General features: G+C 37.5%; 1 protein-coding gene across 1 annotated transcript in view; it reads right to left on the bottom strand.

Moving 5' to 3' along the window:
* The window catches only part of TET2 (tet methylcytosine dioxygenase 2), a 137,133-nt gene that overhangs the window by 39,217 nt on the left and 79,978 nt on the right, over positions 1 to 17,938 (bottom strand). Inside the window, exon 3 of the mRNA XM_007999436.3 lies at positions 3,213 to 6,667. Within this exon, the coding sequence (XP_007997627.3) occupies positions 3,213 to 6,621 (3,409 nt within the window). The 5' untranslated portion in view covers positions 6,622 to 6,667. The remainder of the gene's footprint in view (positions 1 to 3,212; positions 6,668 to 17,938) is intronic.

Genomic DNA, 17,938 nt, shown 5'->3' with positions numbered 1-17,938 from the left:
ACACGCAAAAAGGGACAGTAGGAGTCCTCCCTCCATCCTCCTACACAGTGTGGGGTATCTCATTGCAAGAGGGAAAACATGGCACGGGTAGGCCATTAGCCATACTAATTTAACATTTGTGTTTTCAAATGTCTTTTACTAAATCTATGCTGCGTAGCTGTAATTAAGATCTTCATCTCTACCCATGTATATATCTACATCCATCAGCAAAAATATTTCACTATTTCTACAGACCTATTATAGATCCTGAATTTTAACAAAAAGCTTTTTTTAAAAAAAAATACAGGCATACCTCGTTTTACTGTGCTTTGCTCTTTTGTGCGTTGCAGTTACTGTGACTTTTACAAATTGAAGGTTTGTGGCAATCCCAACATGTTAAGTATGTCTATCAGTGTCACGTTTTCAACAGCATGTGCTCACTTCATGTCTCTGTATCACATTTTGGTAATTCTCACAGTATTTTAAACTTTATTATTATATATGTTATGGTGATCTGTGATCAGTGATCTTCGATGTTACTGTTCTAATTTTTGGGGGGTGCCACAAACCGTACCCATAATCTGATAAATGTGTGCATTCTGCCTGCTCTATCAACCAGCCATTCCCCTGGCTCTCTCCTTCTCCCTGGGCCTCTCTATTCCCTAAAACACAACAATATTGAAATTGGGCCAATTAATAACCCTACAGTGGCCTCTAAGTGTTCAAGTGAAAGGCAGAGTTGTATGTCTGTCACTTTAAATCAAAAGCTGGATATGATTGAGCTAAGTGAGGAAGGCATGTCAAAAGCCACGACAGGCTGAAAGCTAGGCCTTGCATGCCAGTTAGCCAAGTTGTGAATGTAAAGGAAACGTTCTTGAAGGAAATTACCCCAGTGAACACATGAAAGGTAGGAAAGCAAAACAGCTTTATTGCTGATATGGAGAGCGCTGTAGTGGTCTGGATAGAAGATCATGCTAGCCACAATATTCCTTAAGTCAAAGCAAGGCCCTGACTCCTTTTGGTTCTATGAAGAGAATGAGGAAGCTGCAGAAGAAAAGTTGGAAGCTAGCAGAAGTTGGTTTATGAAGTTTAAGAAAAGCAGCTATCTCTATAACATAAAAGGACATAGTGAGGCAGCAAGTGCTGAAGTAGAAGCTGCAGCAAGTTATGCAGAAGATCTATCTAAGATCACTGATGAAGGTGGCTCTACCAAACAGCCTACTATTGAAAGAAGATGCCATCTAAGACATTCATAGATAGAAGTCAATGCCTTGCTTCAAAGGACAGGCTGACTCTCTTGTTACAGGCTAATGCAGCTGATGATTTTAAGTTGAAGCCCATACTCATTTACCATTCTGAAAATTCCAAGGCCCTTTAGAATTATGCTAAGTCTACTCTGCTTATGTAAAGTAATGGAACAAAGAAGTCTGGACGATAACACATCTGTTTACAACATAGTTTACTGAATATTTTAAGTCCAGTGTTGAGACTTACTGCTAAAAAAACAAAAACAAAAACCTCCTTTCAAAATATTACTGCTCAAGGCACCTAGTCACCCAAGAGCTCTGATGGAGATGCACAAGGAGATCAATGCTGTTTTCATGCCCTTTAATACAACATTCTTTCTGCAGCCTATGGATTAAGGAGTATTTTTGACTTTCAAGTCTTATCATTTAAGAAATATATTGTTAGTCTACAGCTGTCAAGATAGTCTTCTGATGGACTGGGGCAAAGTACATTGAAAGCCTTCTGGAAAGGTATCACCATTTTAGAAGTTATTAAGAACATTCATAATTCATGGGAGGGGGTCAATATATCAACATTAACAGGAGTTTAGAAGTTGATTCCAACCCTCATGGATTAGTTTTAGGAGTTCAATACTTCAATGGAGGAGGTCACTGCAGATGAGGGAGATGTAGCAAGAGAACCAGAATTAGAAGTAGAGCCTGAAGATGTGGCTGAGTTACTGCAATGTCATGAAAAAACTTGAAAGGATAAGAAGTTGCTACTTATGGGTGAACAAAGAATGTCTGAGATGGAATATACTGCCAGTGATGATGCTGTAAACTCTTCTGAAATGACCACAAAAGATTTAGAATATTACAAAAACTTAGTTGATAAAGCAGCAGCACAGTTTGAGAGGACTGAGTCCAATTTTCAAAGAAATTCTGCTGCAGGCAAAATGCTATCAAACAGCACTGCATGCTACAGAGAAATCTTTTGTGAATGGAAAACTCAATTGATATGGCATTTCATTGTTGTCTTATTTTAAGAAATTGTCACACATACAGCTATCCCAGCAACCTTCAGCAACTACCACCATGATCAGTCCACAACGATCAATATTGAAGCAAGACCCTCCACCAGCAAAAAGATTAGCACTCACTAAAGGCCCAGATGATTGTTGGCATTTTTTAACAATACATTATTTTTTAAATTAAAGTATATATTTTTTAGACACAATGCTATTGCACACTTAGTATATTACAGTATAGTATATAAATAACTTTTATATACAGTGAGAAACCAAAGAGTCCTTACAACTTGCTTTATTGTAATATTCACTTTATTGTGGTATGGAGTCAAACCCACAATATCTCTGAGGTATGCCTGTATCGTATTTTTTAATCAAAAAGATGAAATTTTAGAGAAACTGGAATAAAAATGAATATAAATCACAACATTCCAAATGTATAAACGGAGAAAAATCAACTTTAGGAGCACTAAGAGTGTCAGCATTATAATTTCCTCCAACTCATGAAGACTGAAGATAGTAATTTCCCTATTAACCAGAAATCTTGTGAAACTAATATATTTTACCTTGAATTAAAAAATACTTAAAGTTCCGACATTAGACTGCATATGGTATTTTTTCATTTTAATAGATTATTTTTTCTGCCTAGTTGTCTCTCCAGGAGATAATATACAAAGAGCTAAATAGATGAATTGATCTAAAACAGATACATCCAAATTTTACAGGGTCTGAATAGAAGGAAAAATAAACATGCACGATTATTTAATTCTTTTGGAAAAACTGCATGTAAGTGAAATTCTCTTTCACAAGACACAAGCATCAGTAACTTGACAAAAAATGTAAGCTTTGGATTTTTATGAGCCTTTACAAATTGCTGCCAGACTCAAGATTTAAAAAAAGAAGGAAAATCCCATATCTGAAGATAAATTTGCTAATTCTGGATAAACACCATGTGTCTCAGTACATTTCTGGCACTTACCTACACATCTGCATGATGGGAAATCATATTGAGTCTTGACAGGTGTATCCAATAAATTTTTTATAGGAGTATCTAGTAATTTGGAAGGTGACTCTATAAAATTATTGAGAACAGAACCAGCTGTTCTTTTGGTTGGTGTCTTTTCTGAAGAAGTTGCTTGCTGCTCTAAAGCTGGGGTGTGGCTATCAAGTTCTGCAGCAGTGGTTTGTCTAGTCAAAACTGTGACTGGCCCTGACATTTCAACTTTTACTTGCTTCTGTGATTTGAGAGTAAGAGCCTTATGGTCAAATAATGACTTGGCCTGAAACTGCTTCAGATGCTGCTCCATGGTCTCAATGATGCTCTTTTGCTGCACATTATCACAGCTTGGAGGTGTATTCTCTTGCTTAGTTACCTTTTTCCATGTTTTGTTTTCTGGTGGTGCTGTGTGCATACAGGCATGTGGCTTGGATCCAGGTTCCACCTTAATTGGCCTGTGCATCTGACTATGGCAAGATTCACTTTGGGGTTGCTGTGTTTGCTGCTGTTCTTGCTTGTGTAAGAGATGCCACCTTAGAGCAGCATGCTTTTGAATGTCCTTCTGGGGAGGGGTCTGAGTGTGACTTCCTCCCTGGTCAGGCACAGGAAAAACATTTGCTTGGTTATGTATCAAGTACCTTTGCTGAGCAAGTTGCGCAGCTTGTTGACCAGACATATCTTGGTTTCTACTTTTATATCCCTGTAGAACTGAAGCTTGTTGTGACTTCTGCTCCTGTTCTTGAAAGCACCTGTGAAGAAGATCTTGCTTTGGGATCACATTATTTGGAAAATATTGCATGTGATGCAAATTTTGGGTCTTGTTTCCTGCAAAAAGTTCAGGATGTGTAGTCTGTTCTTTATTCTCTGAAACTAAGTGTGTATTGTTTGAACAAGAAACCTGTATTTTGCATGCACTTGATTTTACGGTCTGACTATAAGGGGAATTTCTACTATTCATATTCTGTACTTCCTCCAGTCTCATTTGGACATTATGGGTCTGGAACTCACTTGATTTTGAATACTGATTTTCACCATGAAAACATTCTTCCACTTTAATCTGGCCAAAGAATGATCCTTCTCTTTGCTGATCATTGTTGCTTTGGGGGTGAGGAAAAGTCTGGAGTATTTCTTCTTTATTCTTCATTTGTAATTTTTGCTGCTGTTGCTGGTTTTGAGGGAGATGTGAATTCTGGGATGGTTGTGTTTGTGCTGCCTGTTTATGAGGCTTATGTTGCAAAAGGTGTGAGTTTGAAAATGGCTCAGTCTCTGAAGCCTGTTGATTCAAGTGCTGTTTCAACACTGGGGACATAAGTTTTTCAGTTTGGGAATCTGCTCTTTGTTGAAAATGAAATCTAGTGCCACACAGTGACTGCACATAAGCTTTGGGTAAATGGTTTGTTTTGGAGAAGTGCACCTGGTGTGAGGGTTTTTGGAACTGGAGATGTTGGTCCACTGCACCTTGGGACTGCCCTTGATTCATTTCAACTTGGTACATTTGTGACTTGTGCTCCAGCTGTGTTGTTTTCTGGGTGTAAGCTTGCCTTGGGAGCCCCCCAGGCATGTTGGAATTTCCAGTGTATTGTTTGGAGGTCATTTGATTGGAGAGATTGGATTGATACTGAAGAACTGATGGCAGTGATGCCTCATTACGTTTTAGATGGGATTCTGCTTGGTGAAAATGAGGGGACTTCAATTCAATCCATCCTGGTTTCAGATAGTGCTGTGTTGGGGGCACAAGATCTCGTGTTTGTTCCTTGTCTCGACCCTTCAGAATCTCTTGCTTTTTGTTTCTCATCAACTGCTGGCAGTTGTCCTGTAGCTCTCCAATGCTACCAAAAATTGGTGTGTTATGTTTGAGGTGTTCTGACATTGGTCTTGTTTTCTCAGAACACAATGGAACAGTCATTGTCCCTGCAGTCTGTATGTCATTCCTGTTCACACAATTATTCTGAGGCCTTTCAGAAAGCATCGGAGAAGGGCTGCATACATGTGTAGATGGATTAGGACTCTGGGAAGGTGGTGCCTCAGGTTTACCCTCTGTTTTCACTTCCCTTAAAAGTGTTGTGTTACTTTGGTTGGGGTAGTGGTGGTGTTCTTCTAAAACTCCACCATTCAGAGTGCTTTTTCCTTCTGAAGGAAGCTGAGGAACCTGTGAAAGAGGAGGAGGGGGAGAAAGAAGCAGTTGTGATGGTGGTGGTGGTGTGGTAGTGGCAGAAAAGGAATCTTTAGTGAACACTGAGCTTTGCTTGAAGTAAGCACCATTCATTTCATTTTGCTTTAAATACCGTTCAGAGCTGCCACCAGGAGCTTGCAAATTGCTGCTGGAACCCGAACAGAATTCTTCACCAGACGCTAGCTTTGTGGTTCCTTGGATGTTATTTTCTGCAGGAGATGGGCATATCTCAAAAACTGATTTTTGTTGTTGTAGTTGTTCTGGTTTCTGAAAGGGACAGGTATCGAGCATTGCAGCTGGTTTACTGGCATTATCAGCATCATCAGCATCACAGGCCTCAGTCACCACTGCAGCTGGCTTTGGAGGCAGCTCAGAGTTAGAGGTCTGTGCGGAATTGATCTGCCCTGAGGTATGCGATGGGTGAGTGATCTCACAGGACAACTCATTAGTAGCCTGACTGTTAATGGCATTTATGTGAGATGTGGTTTTCTGCACCGCAATGGAAACACAATCTGGATAATATTGAGACAGTGTTTTTTCCAGGAGTTCACCATGTGTGTGTTCCATGGAAGAGGCAGAAACTGTAGCACCATTAGGCATTAGCACTGCCTTGTTTTTAAGTAATACAATGTTCTTGTCACGGTAATTAGCACTTTTCCCCTCCTGCTCATTCAGAATCTGAAGTTCTGGATTTTCAGGCCCACTGCGGTTATGTGTTGAAAAACTGGTGAAATCTTTAATCGCATTTTCTTGGGCTACAGAGCTCACAGATTCTTTCTTATCACTCAAATTGGAGACATTTGGTTGACTGCTTTCACCTGGATTTCTTTCTTGGCTTACCCCGAAGTTACATCTTTCTCCATTAGCCTTTTGGTCTTGTTTCAATTTCTTGATCTGAAGGAGCCCAGAGAGAGAAGGTTCACTAACTGTGCGTTTTATTCCTCCATTTTGCAAACACTTGGAATACCCTCTACTTTCTTGTATAAAGTCAGGACTCACACGACTATTCTGGCTTCCCTTCATATGGGGTATTCCATAATAACTTTTGAAAGACTGCCACTTGGTGTCTCCATTTACTTCTGGATGAGTTCTCTCAGGCACTGGGCTTCCATTCTGGAGCTTTGTAGCCAGAGGTTCTGTCTGGCAAATGGAAGGTGATGGTATCAGGAATGGACTTAGTCTGTTGCCCTCAACATGGTTGGTTCTATCCTGTTCCATCAGGCTTGCTTCGGGGCCATCCACAAGGCTGCCCTCTAGTTGAATTCTAAAGAGCATGGAAACAAAAATTAAAATGTGTTTATATAAATATATATATATATATATATAAAAAATACTAATATAGCTTAAGGAATAATTGTGCATAAATATTAGAATACCTAGACATAGCAAACTGATATTTATTTTCATGTTTCATAGTGACAACTGACAGCTACTCAGGAAATAACCATTCTTGTCTTCCCAGCAACTCTCAAATATTTATGGTCATGGAGAACAAGGGTGATCAAAATTACCAGCTAATGTGGGAAGTTCATATTCTTAGTTGTTAGCATCAATTTCATTCCCAAATAATTTTTTGCCAAAATGCTAAAAATAATTGAAAAATACCAACTTTTCTTTTCTCTAGCACTTCATTTATCTAATCACTTGCTAAGTTCTATCAACTCCACTTCCTATATATTCCTTTAATCATCTTGACTGCTACTTCATAGCTCAGATCTTCTCTTTATCACTGTGCCTCCTGATCTACTGCAGTTTTTTTTTTTTTTTTTTTTTTTTTTTTTGAGATGGAGTCTTACTCTGCCACGCAGGCTGAAGTGCAGTGGCATGATCTTGGTTCACTGCAACCTCCGCCTCCCAGGTTCAAGCGATTCTCCTGCCTCAGCCTCCCAAGTAGCTGAGATTAGAGGTGCCTGCCACCATGCCTAGCTAATTTTTGTATTTTTAGTAGAGACGGAGTTTCACCATGTTGGCCAGGCTAGTCTTGAACTCCTGACCTCAGGTGATCTGCCTGCCTTGGTCTCCCAAAGTGCTGAGATTACAGGCGTGAGCCACTGCACCCCACCTGCAGTAGCTTTTTAAAAGGGTTCTCCTCCCCTAGCCCCGTCTGCCCTTCCCCTCCAGCCCTTTAAGGTTCCCTTTAATTTGTTATCAGAAGGAACGTTCTAAAATGCAAATCTGATGTTATATTCTCTTTAACACACTGGCTTCAACTTGCTTGCATGGTTCTCAAACTATTTCATCCAAATACACCTGACAGATAAGGCACACTCCCTTCAGTGTTATCGATATTCCAGGTGACAGAATAGGGGTGATGAAAAGTGTAGTTTATGAAAAACCCTTTCTAGGTGATTCTATGTTTTCCTCTACAGGGGCTGGCTGCCCAAATCTTTTGAGAATTTCGGTTTAATTTAAATGTTTTCTTCCCCCCGCATACAGGCTGTTTTTTCTGTCTTCCTACTCTCTCTTACAGTTTATACTCCAACAATAACAACGGCTTATAAATATCCAAACATAGTAAGCTGTTTCAGAGTTTCATGCCTTTGGTTTTCTGTCTGCCTAGAATGCCTTCTTAATCCCCTTATTTGCCCAATGACTCTATATAGAACTCTAAACCTGCCTCAGATATCATCTTCCCTAGGATTCTGTCTTTGACTCTCTAAAAGAATTAATCATTCCTGCAGAGAAAAGGGAACACTTATCCACTTATTGCTTGTGGGAATATAAACTAGTTCAGCCATTGTGGAAAGCAGTGCGGTAATTCCTCAGAGGACTTAGAATTGCCATTTGACCGAGCAATCCCATTATCTGGTATATTACCCAAAGGGATATAAATCATTCTACCATAAAGGCACATTGCATGCATATGTTCACCACAGCACTATTAACGATAGCAAAGACATGGAATCAACTTAAATGTCCATAAGTAGCAGACCGGATAAATGAAGTGTTACATATACAGCATGGAATACTACACAGCCATAAAAAAAATACAAGATCATGTTCTGTGCAGCAACATGGATGGAGCTGGAGGCCATTATCCTAAGGAAACTAACAAAGGAATGGAAAAATACCCCATGTTCTCTTAAGTGGCAGCTAAACAGCAAGAACACATGGACACAAAGAGGGGGAACAACAGACACCAGGGATACCTTGAGGTTGGGAGAAGGGAGAGGATCAAAAAACTACCTATCAAGTACTACACTTATTACCTGGGTGACAAAATAGTCTGTACACCAAACCCCCAAGACATGCAATTCACCTATGTAACCTGCACTTGCACCCCTGAATCTGATTTCATTCATTCGAACATTTTTGAGAGTAGTACTAATGAAGATTTCAGAGTCCCAATAATACAGAAAGCCAGAAGAAATGGCACCAAAAAAATTAATCCATTGTATAAGGTATCTGCTTTATTTTCCCACAGTCTTTCTCATTACATTTATTTTAAAAACATAAGTAGAAAAAAAAAAGACTATTTTCTCTTTGGGCAAAAAATAACTCTACTAAAACAGCTGCTGCTTGATAAACAAGAAATATGAAATAGAAGAAATAAGGATGTAACTGTTGAAAAGCAGCACTAAAGTTATTATTTACAGATAAGAAGATTATATACAGGTCAACGTAGAGAATCAAGTAAAAAACGGTTACGGTTTTGAGAATTCAGTAAAGTAGCTGAAGAAAAATTCATCGCTTGATTTATAAGAGCAGCAACCAGTCAGAAGTTTTACTGGAATAAAATACTGTACTTATAATAGAAGAAATTAATGCACTAGGAATAAGTTTTTAAAATGTGGAAAACCTATTTTAATACAACTTTAAAACTATACTAAGTAATATATAAATACAAAAACAAAACAAGTGAAAAGCTATAATATGTTCTTAGATAGCTGTCAAATTATTCACTTAAAATACTCTTACTAAAAGTACTTGCACAATATTTTGAGGAATTAAGGAAGTTGACTCCAAAGTTCATGTGGAAAAATAAATTGGGTAGCCAGGAATATTCTGAAGAAGAATTGTATGGGGCCTACTAGCCAAATTAAAAGATATTTAAAAGCAACACAGCTACTATACTTAAAATAGCTTATGTTTGCACATATATAATATTAACACGATCAATGGAATAAAATAGAATGTTCAAAAATAGACCCAAACCACAGAAATATGCTACAAGATAAGGAGATGGGATTTCAAAAACATACTTGATATTAGAACTGGGTAATCTCCTGAAAAAATGATAAAGTGGGATCATTCCCTTATACTTTAAGATAAATTCTAGATGAATTTAATATATGAATACAGGAAATAAAACTCCCCCAAAATTTAAAAACAATCTGAGAAAACTTAAAAAAAGTCTAATAACTGGGTAAGTTCTTTTTTTGTGAAACAAAATCTAGAAGTCATAAAAGATGGGAAAGTTTGCTAAAATTTATGTGTGTCAAAATAAACATGTAAAAAGAGTTGAAAGTTGTATAAAACTTTTCTTAACATATAGGACTCCTACAAGTAGATGAATAACCACCTACTAAAAAAATGGACAAGGGACACGGACAGTTCATAGAAAATGAAATGTGAATGGCTCTTTTAAGTATTTAAGAAGATGTCTACTATTGCTCATAAAAAGAAATGCAAATTAAAACTGCATCAAGATACAGTTTTTCTCTTCTCAAATTAGTGAAGATAAATAAGTTTAATACTACATTATGTTTGGCAAGCATGTGGGAAAACAGATACTCTCTCACATGGCTTTTGAGAGTCAAAACCACCACAGATATGTAGGATGACAATTTGGCAATATCTATAAAATTTCAGAAACGCTTTCCTTGACCCTTTTAAGAATTTATCTGACAGGCCAGGTGTGGTAGCTCATGCCTATAATCCCAGCACTTTGGGAGGCTGAGGCAGGTGGATCACCTGAGGCCAGGAGTTCGAGACCAACCTGGCCAACATGGTGAAACACTGTCTCTACTAAAAAGATACAAAAATTAGCAGGGCATGGTGGTAGGCACCTGTAATCCCAGTTACTTGGGTGGCTGAGGAAGTCCTATATGTCCACGCGGGAGGTGGACATTGCAGTGAGCTGAGACTGTGATGCTGCATTCCAGCCTGGGTTATAGAGTGAGACAGTGTCTCAAAAAAACAAAAAACAAAAAAAAAAACCGGACAAATATGCTCATATATACATTAAATGATGTAGGCACAATCTTTTGCAATAATGAAAGGTTAGAAACAACCTACATCAATAAGGGTTATGTTAAATAATTTATGGCACAGCCACACAATACCATGCAGCTATTAAAATTAGTATCTCTATATTTTCAGATGGAAGTATCTCTAAGTAATTAAATGGAATAAAGGAAGCCACACAACAGTTTATATAAGAATGCTACAACCTATACCTTTGTAAAAAAAAAAATCATCTCTGGAGAATATATAACTGGCCATAATAATCTGCCTTCAGGAAAAAGAATGCGGCAGCTGGAAAAAAGCACTGGGAGGGGGATTACTTTTAACTATTCCTTTTTTTAAAAAAAATAAGTTTCAAGCATGTGTATTACTTAATAAATAAAATAAAAGGCCAGGCCTGTAGTCCCAGCACTTTGGGAGCCTGAGGTGGGCGGATCACAAGGTCAAGAGATCGAGACCATCCTGGCCAATGTGGTGAAACCCCACCTCTACTAAAAATACAAAAATTAGCTGGGCGTGGTACGTGTGCCGGTAGTCTCAGTTACTTGGGAGGCTGAGGCAGGAGAATCTTTGAATTGAACCCGGGAGGCGGAGGTTGCAGTAAGCCGAGATCGTGCCACTGCACTACAGCCTGGCAACAGAGTGAGACTGTCTCAAAAAAGTAAAGTTGTAACTCATATTGGACAAACAAAGTGATGTCTTTATTTCTGCTAGATTTATTTCCTCCCATACGTTAAGAGATGGTCTAGATATACATCATCCAGCACAGTGACTAGTCACATATAGCTGTTGAGCCCTTAAAATGTGTCTAGTTCAAATTGAGATGTGTTATCTGTGTAAACATTTAGTTTGGATTTCAAAGATTTAGTGTGAGAAAAACACAAAAATACTCAAGAAATATTTAAGACATGTTGAACTATTTTAAATATATTGGGCTAAATCAAACGTATCATCAGTTTGTTTCTTTTTCACTTGTTTTAATGTGAGTACTAGAAAATGTAAAATTCCATGTGGCTTACATTATGTTTCTTTTTTTTTTTTTTTTTTAATTTATTATTATTAAACTTTAAGTTGTAGGGTACATGTGCACAACGTGCAGGTTTGCTACATATGTATACTTGTGCCATGTTGGTGTGCTGCACCCATCAACGCGTCATTTACATCTGGTATAACTCCCAATGCAATCCCTCCCCCCTCCCCCCTCCCCATGATAGGCCCCGGTGTGTGATGTTCCCCTTCCCGAGTCCAAGTGATCTCATTGTTCAGTTCCCGCCTATGAGTGAGAACATGCGGTGTTTGGTTTTCTGTTCTTGTGATAGTTTGCTAAGAATGATGGTTTCCAGCTGCATCCATGTCCCTACAAAGGACACAAACTCATCCTTTTTTATGGCTGCATAGTATTCCATGGTGTATATGTGCCACATTTTCTTAATCCAATCTGTCACTGATGGACATTTGGGTTGATTCCAAGTCTTTGCTATTGTGAATAGTGCTGCAATAAACATACGTGTGCATGTGTCTTTATAGCAGCATAATTTATAATCCTTTGGGTATATACCCAGTAATGGGATGGCTGGGTCATATGGTACATCTAGTTCTAGATCCTTGAGGAATCGCCATACTGTTTTCCATAATGGTTGAACTAGTTTACAGTCCCACCAACAGTGTAAAAGTGTTCCTATTTCTCCACATCCTCTCCAGCACCTGTTGTTTCCTGACTTTTGAATGATCGCCATTCTAACTGGTGTGAGATGGTATCTCATTGTGGTTTTGATTTGCATTTCTCTGATGGCCAGTGATGATGAGCATTTTTTCATGTGTCTGTTGGCTGTATGAATGTCTTCTTTTGAGAAATGTCTGTTTTCAGCAACACATCAAAAAGCTTATCCACCATGATCAAGTGGGCTTCATCCCTGGGATGCAAGGCTGGTTCAACATTCGCAAATCAATAAACATAATCCAGCATATAAACAGAACCAAAGACAAGAACCACATCATTATCTCAATAGATGCAGAAAAGGCTTTTGACAAAATTCAGCCCTTCATGCTAAAAACGCTCAATAAATTCGGTATTGATGGAACGTACCTCAAAATAATAAGAGCTATTTATGACAAACCCACAGCCAATATCATACTGAATGGGCAAAAACTGGAAAAATTCCCTTTGAAAACTGGCACAAGACAGGGATGCCCTCTCTCACCACTCCTATTCAACATAGTGTTGGAAGTTCTGGCTAGGGCAATCAGGCAAGAGAAAGAAATCAAGGGGATTCAGTTACGAAAAGAAGAAGTCAAATTGTCCCTGTTTGCAGATGACATGATTGTATATTTAGAAAACCCCATTGTCTCAGCCCAAAATCTCCTTAAGCTGATAAGCAACTTCAGCAAAGTCTCAGGATACAAAATTAATGTGCAAAAATCACAAGCATTCTTATACACCAGTAACAGTCAAACAGAGAGCCAAATCAGGAATGAACTTCCATTCACAATTGCTTCAAAGAGAATAAAATACCTAGGAATCCAACTTACAAGGGATGTAAAGGACCTCTTCAAGGAGAACTACAAACCACTGCTCAGTGAAATCAAAGAGGACACAAACAAATGGAAGAACATACCATGCTCATGGATAGGAAGAATCAATATCGTGAAAATGGCCATACTGCCCAAGGTAATTTATAGATTCAATGCCATCCCCATCAAGCTACCAATGAGCTTCTTCACAGAATTGGAAAAAACTGCTTTAAAGTTCATATGGAACCAAAAAAGAGCCCGCATCTCCAAGACAATCCTAAGTCAAAAGAACAAAGCTGGAGGCATCACGCTACCTGACTTCAAACTATACTACAAGGCTACAGTAACCAAAACAGCATGGTACTGGTACCAAAACAGAGATATAGACCAATGGAACAGAACAGAGTCCTCAGAAATAATACCACACATCTACAGCCATCTGATCTTTGACAAACCTGAGAGAAACAAGAAATGGGGAAAGGATTCCCTATTTAATAAATGGTGCTGGGAAAATTGGCTAGCCATAAGTAGAAAGCTGAAACTGGATCCTTTCCTTACTCCTTATACGAAAATTAATTCAAGATGGATTAGAGACTTAAATGTTAGACCTAATACCATAAAAATCCTAGAGGAAAACCTAGGTAGTACCATTCAGGACATAGGCATGGGCAAAGACTTCATGTCTAAAACACCAAAAGCAATGGCAGCAAAAGCCAAAATTGACAAATGGGATCTCATTAAACTAAAGAGCTTCTGCACAGCAAAAGAAACTACCATCAGAGTGAACAGGCAACCTACAGAATGGGAGAAAATTTTTGCAATCTACTCATCTGACAAAGGGCTAATATCCAGAACCTACAAAGAACTCAAACAAATTTACAAGAAAAAAACAAACAGCCCCATCAAAAAGTGGGCTTACATTATGTTTCTATTGAACAAGAAGAAAATTTGAGTGAGACAATGGCTCTTAATCATCAATAACACCTAATAAATAAACTTGAGGTTTTAAAATCATGAAAACTGATCTGTAGTCTTTGATATGAGAGGCCTCTCCAAAATCAGGATACTACCACTTTTCAAAAATTAAGGAGCATAGAAATAAATCTAAATAAATCCTGTAGAGACAAAGTCAATTAGCTGTTCAGATACTACAAAAAAAAAGGCACTTTTCTTTTGGTAACTGTAAAACCAATTCATATATAGAGCCATCAAAAGGTATTTACATGTATATACATGTGTACATTTATGATAAATTATATAAAATTTGTAGGATCTGTACATAATACATGTTTTTCTACTTTCTAAGGTAAAAAATATGTTAAGCATTTAATATATTACCTTTTATTATGATCCATTCCACATAATTTTGGACATTCTTTAAAGTGTCAAGGGCAAATCCTTTGATACGTATAATAATAGCTACTAAGAAAGAAAGGTGACTCAAAATGAAATGTATTTCAATATGGAGTTTTAAACACAATGGCCATTTTTAAACATTATACAGAACTATTTTGTCTGTGACAGCAAGTCCTTTCATTATACAACCATTTGTGTGAAAAGTTTAATGGTTAACTTTTTCACAGGAAGGGCAGGAAAGTTGTGTGTTAGAATGAGGAAAATTTGTTATTGGTCTTTAAATCTTATTTCAGGAAATTTAAACTAATAAACTGCCATTTTAGAAGGAGAAAAAGGCAATATTTTCTTTTACTTTAATATGTGGTAAATCACACTTTTTATATACATACCCTGGAATATTATGATCCAGTAACCCACTTGCACAGTACTCTTTCAAGCTCTTAGTGCTTGCATACTGATGTTGATAAAGTATTACTTTGTTTAATAAAAAAGAAGGAAATGAGACCTATGCATTTTGCTCATTGTAGAAATACTGAAAAAGCTTTCATGCTGTAGTTTTTATGGGGTCATTTACACAGTGTTTTCAAGCTTGCATAAAAAGCCTACATAAAGTCAATGATTTTTGCATAAGATAAAAAAATCTTCAGAGATGAATTTTTGTAGATATTTACCTGCTATTCACCTGCTATTCAGTGAAAGTGTAGTTAATAATTTTTTTTTACAAATTTAAATGATTGCAAAGAAAACTTTTTCAAAGTTAAACTGTTTTTCAGATAAATATAAATTTTGCTATACAGATTATTTGTGTGATTTTTGCTTCTCAGAGACTAAAAACAAAAATATAATTTTAATTCATATCTGCTCTTATAAATGACTCATCGGAAATATTTTGAATTACCATGATTTTTTTTTTAGTTGAAATTAAACATCCTTCTATTTTTTCCTACACCAGAGAACATAAAATTAATATGGTATATAATGTTAATCAAGATACTGTTCTATTGTGCAACGAAATATTCAAACACTTTTTAAAGCCAGTTATTGAAGGTCTATACATTGTAATTCACTGTATGCAAAATAGTCCATGCCAAATAAGATTCTACCTATAAAAATCATTCTCTAGATGGAAACAATTTTTATTTTGGAATGAGAAGCAACTTTACAAGAGGACAATGTCTTTCCTAAGAGGATGCTGGCCAATCAAAATTAAGGCCTTTTTTTTGGGTTGTTAAACTGGTTATGAAGTTTATATACAAGAACAGAGACAGAAGAACCTTTGGGAAAACATGGAGTGACTAATTATTTGCCCAGGGATGATTTTCATGATGTCAATACTTCACTCATTGCACTTAGTTAAAATTTAAGAATGAATATAGCTTTTAACATATTCCTTAAGAGATGCTCTTATGGGATAAAGCTGGTATCACGTTATCAACCTACAGCTCGTGCAATTCCTGAAAATTTCACAATGTGCTCTTGAGAACTGGTTCTAAGCACTGTCAGAGCTACCAAAATATTAATAAATTATATTACTCTTTTTTCCTCCTTTTGAAAATAAAAATGAAATTTCCCTGAGATCAAATACATGCCATACTATTTTGGCATCTTTATTTCCAGAATTCTACTGGACAAATTCTAGAAGCGCTTGCTTCTAGAATGAAGAGCTTCTAGAATGACTAAATAGCATTTTAACCTTTTGAAAGGTATGTTAGGCTGTCCTTGAGCTGCTATAAAGAAATAGCTGTCTGGGTAATTTATAAGAAAAAAGATTTAATTGGCTAATGGACCTGCAGGCTGTATAGGAGGCATAGCAACTGGCATCTGCTTTGGGTGAGGCCTTACAAAGCTTACAATCATGGCAGAAAGCAAAAGGGAAGCAGGCATCTAACGTGGGGGGAGTGGGAGCAAGAGAGAGAGGAAGAGAGAAGAAGAGGGAGGGAAGAAGAGAGGGAGGGAAGGAGACAGGGAGGGGGACATGCCACACACCCTTAACCAGATCTCCTAAGAACTCACTATCAGGAGGACAGCACCCTGGCATGAGGGATCTGCCCCAATAACCCAAACACCTCCCACCAGGCCCCACCTCCAACACTGGGGATTATATTTCAACAGGAGATTTAGAGGAGCCAACATCCAAACCATATCACAAGGCTAAGAAATTCTAAACTGACACTCAAGTATGAGTAATAATATGTAACAATGATCTTAACAATGTATAAACATTTCAGAGTAGCAGCAAGGATCTAGTACTGTTTTCTCATTTTAAAGATGTGAAAACTGAGGAATCTGCCCATGGTGAAGCATCAAAACAGAGGCTCCCACAGGGGGTAGGCCTAAGCACTCTGGAAGCTCTCTGAAGCTCTTCCCACCACATAATACTAAGAAAAGTGCAGAATTCAGGGAGTAAGTTTTGTTATTTAATTCACATTTAGCCAACAATTTAAGATTTTTTTAAAAAAACAAAGTATTTTGGTTACATATCTGTAGGTCTGTAATTATTAAGATGATTAAGGGCATTCTGCATGTATTTTGCCAACAAATCACTTCTTTATGTGGTTTGGGATAGAATAAAAAAGAAAATGTAAACTTTTAGGACATGGAATTTGAAGCTGCCACAGAGTTATTCTGATCCCTTCTTTGCCACATTCCCAGATTATCTTTGCAATGCTGGACTGCTGATGATTTTTCTCTAGAATATTTGACGATGATTTATAAATCTCCCCAGGTAGTGTCACTAAGAGAATTGGAGCTCAAGACACATTAGTTCATTTAGTTTTTCAGTCCTGTTGCACTGAGTTGAATCCTCACTCAGTGCAGTTGCTATGGAATAGAGCTAACTCAAAGATGCATACATCCTCTACTGCCCTGAACTGTGGTTATGCTGAGGCAATGAGACTACTGAAGTGCCATGGGAATACAGGAGAGGGGGAGCACTTGTCCCTGTCAATGTGGGCATATCAGCCACCCGAGTCACTCTTGTAAAATTTAACTTCATTTCTTCTTGCTGTAGTATGAGAGAAAAACACTAAGTCAAAGGTAAAAGGCTGACAACAAATGTTCATCAAAGCTACCTACATTACTGAGGGAGGAGAACCAGTGACCTAAGTAGAAATGTGCATCAGTAGTCATCAGGTACAGAGAACACCACATAAAAAAACTCAATACAGTGCAATTTTTAAAAAACTATTAAGACAACAAATGAGTTGTGGAAGCTCTTCTGATTATTGAACCCTTAACCTAGGAAATACATGACATGTTTATATGCTTCACTATAAACTTATCTTTGCTTATCAAAATACAACATATAGCTCATTATTCAAACTACACACACACACACACACACACACACACACACACACACACACGATTTTCGACTATCTGGTGCAGCATGAGATTTCTTCATAGGTTTACCAAAAAGGCAACAAAGTGAATTAAACTTTAAGAATGAACAAAATATAATGCTAAAGTTGTAAGAACTTTG

The sequence above is a fragment of the Chlorocebus sabaeus genome, chromosome 7 (genome assembly GCF_047675955.1).
Source record: "Chlorocebus sabaeus isolate Y175 chromosome 7, mChlSab1.0.hap1, whole genome shotgun sequence".
In the NCBI taxonomy this organism is placed as follows: Eukaryota; Metazoa; Chordata; class Mammalia; order Primates; family Cercopithecidae; genus Chlorocebus; species Chlorocebus sabaeus.
The sequence above is the reverse complement of the archived record's forward strand: the minus strand, read 5'-3'. Positions and strand labels throughout refer to the sequence as shown.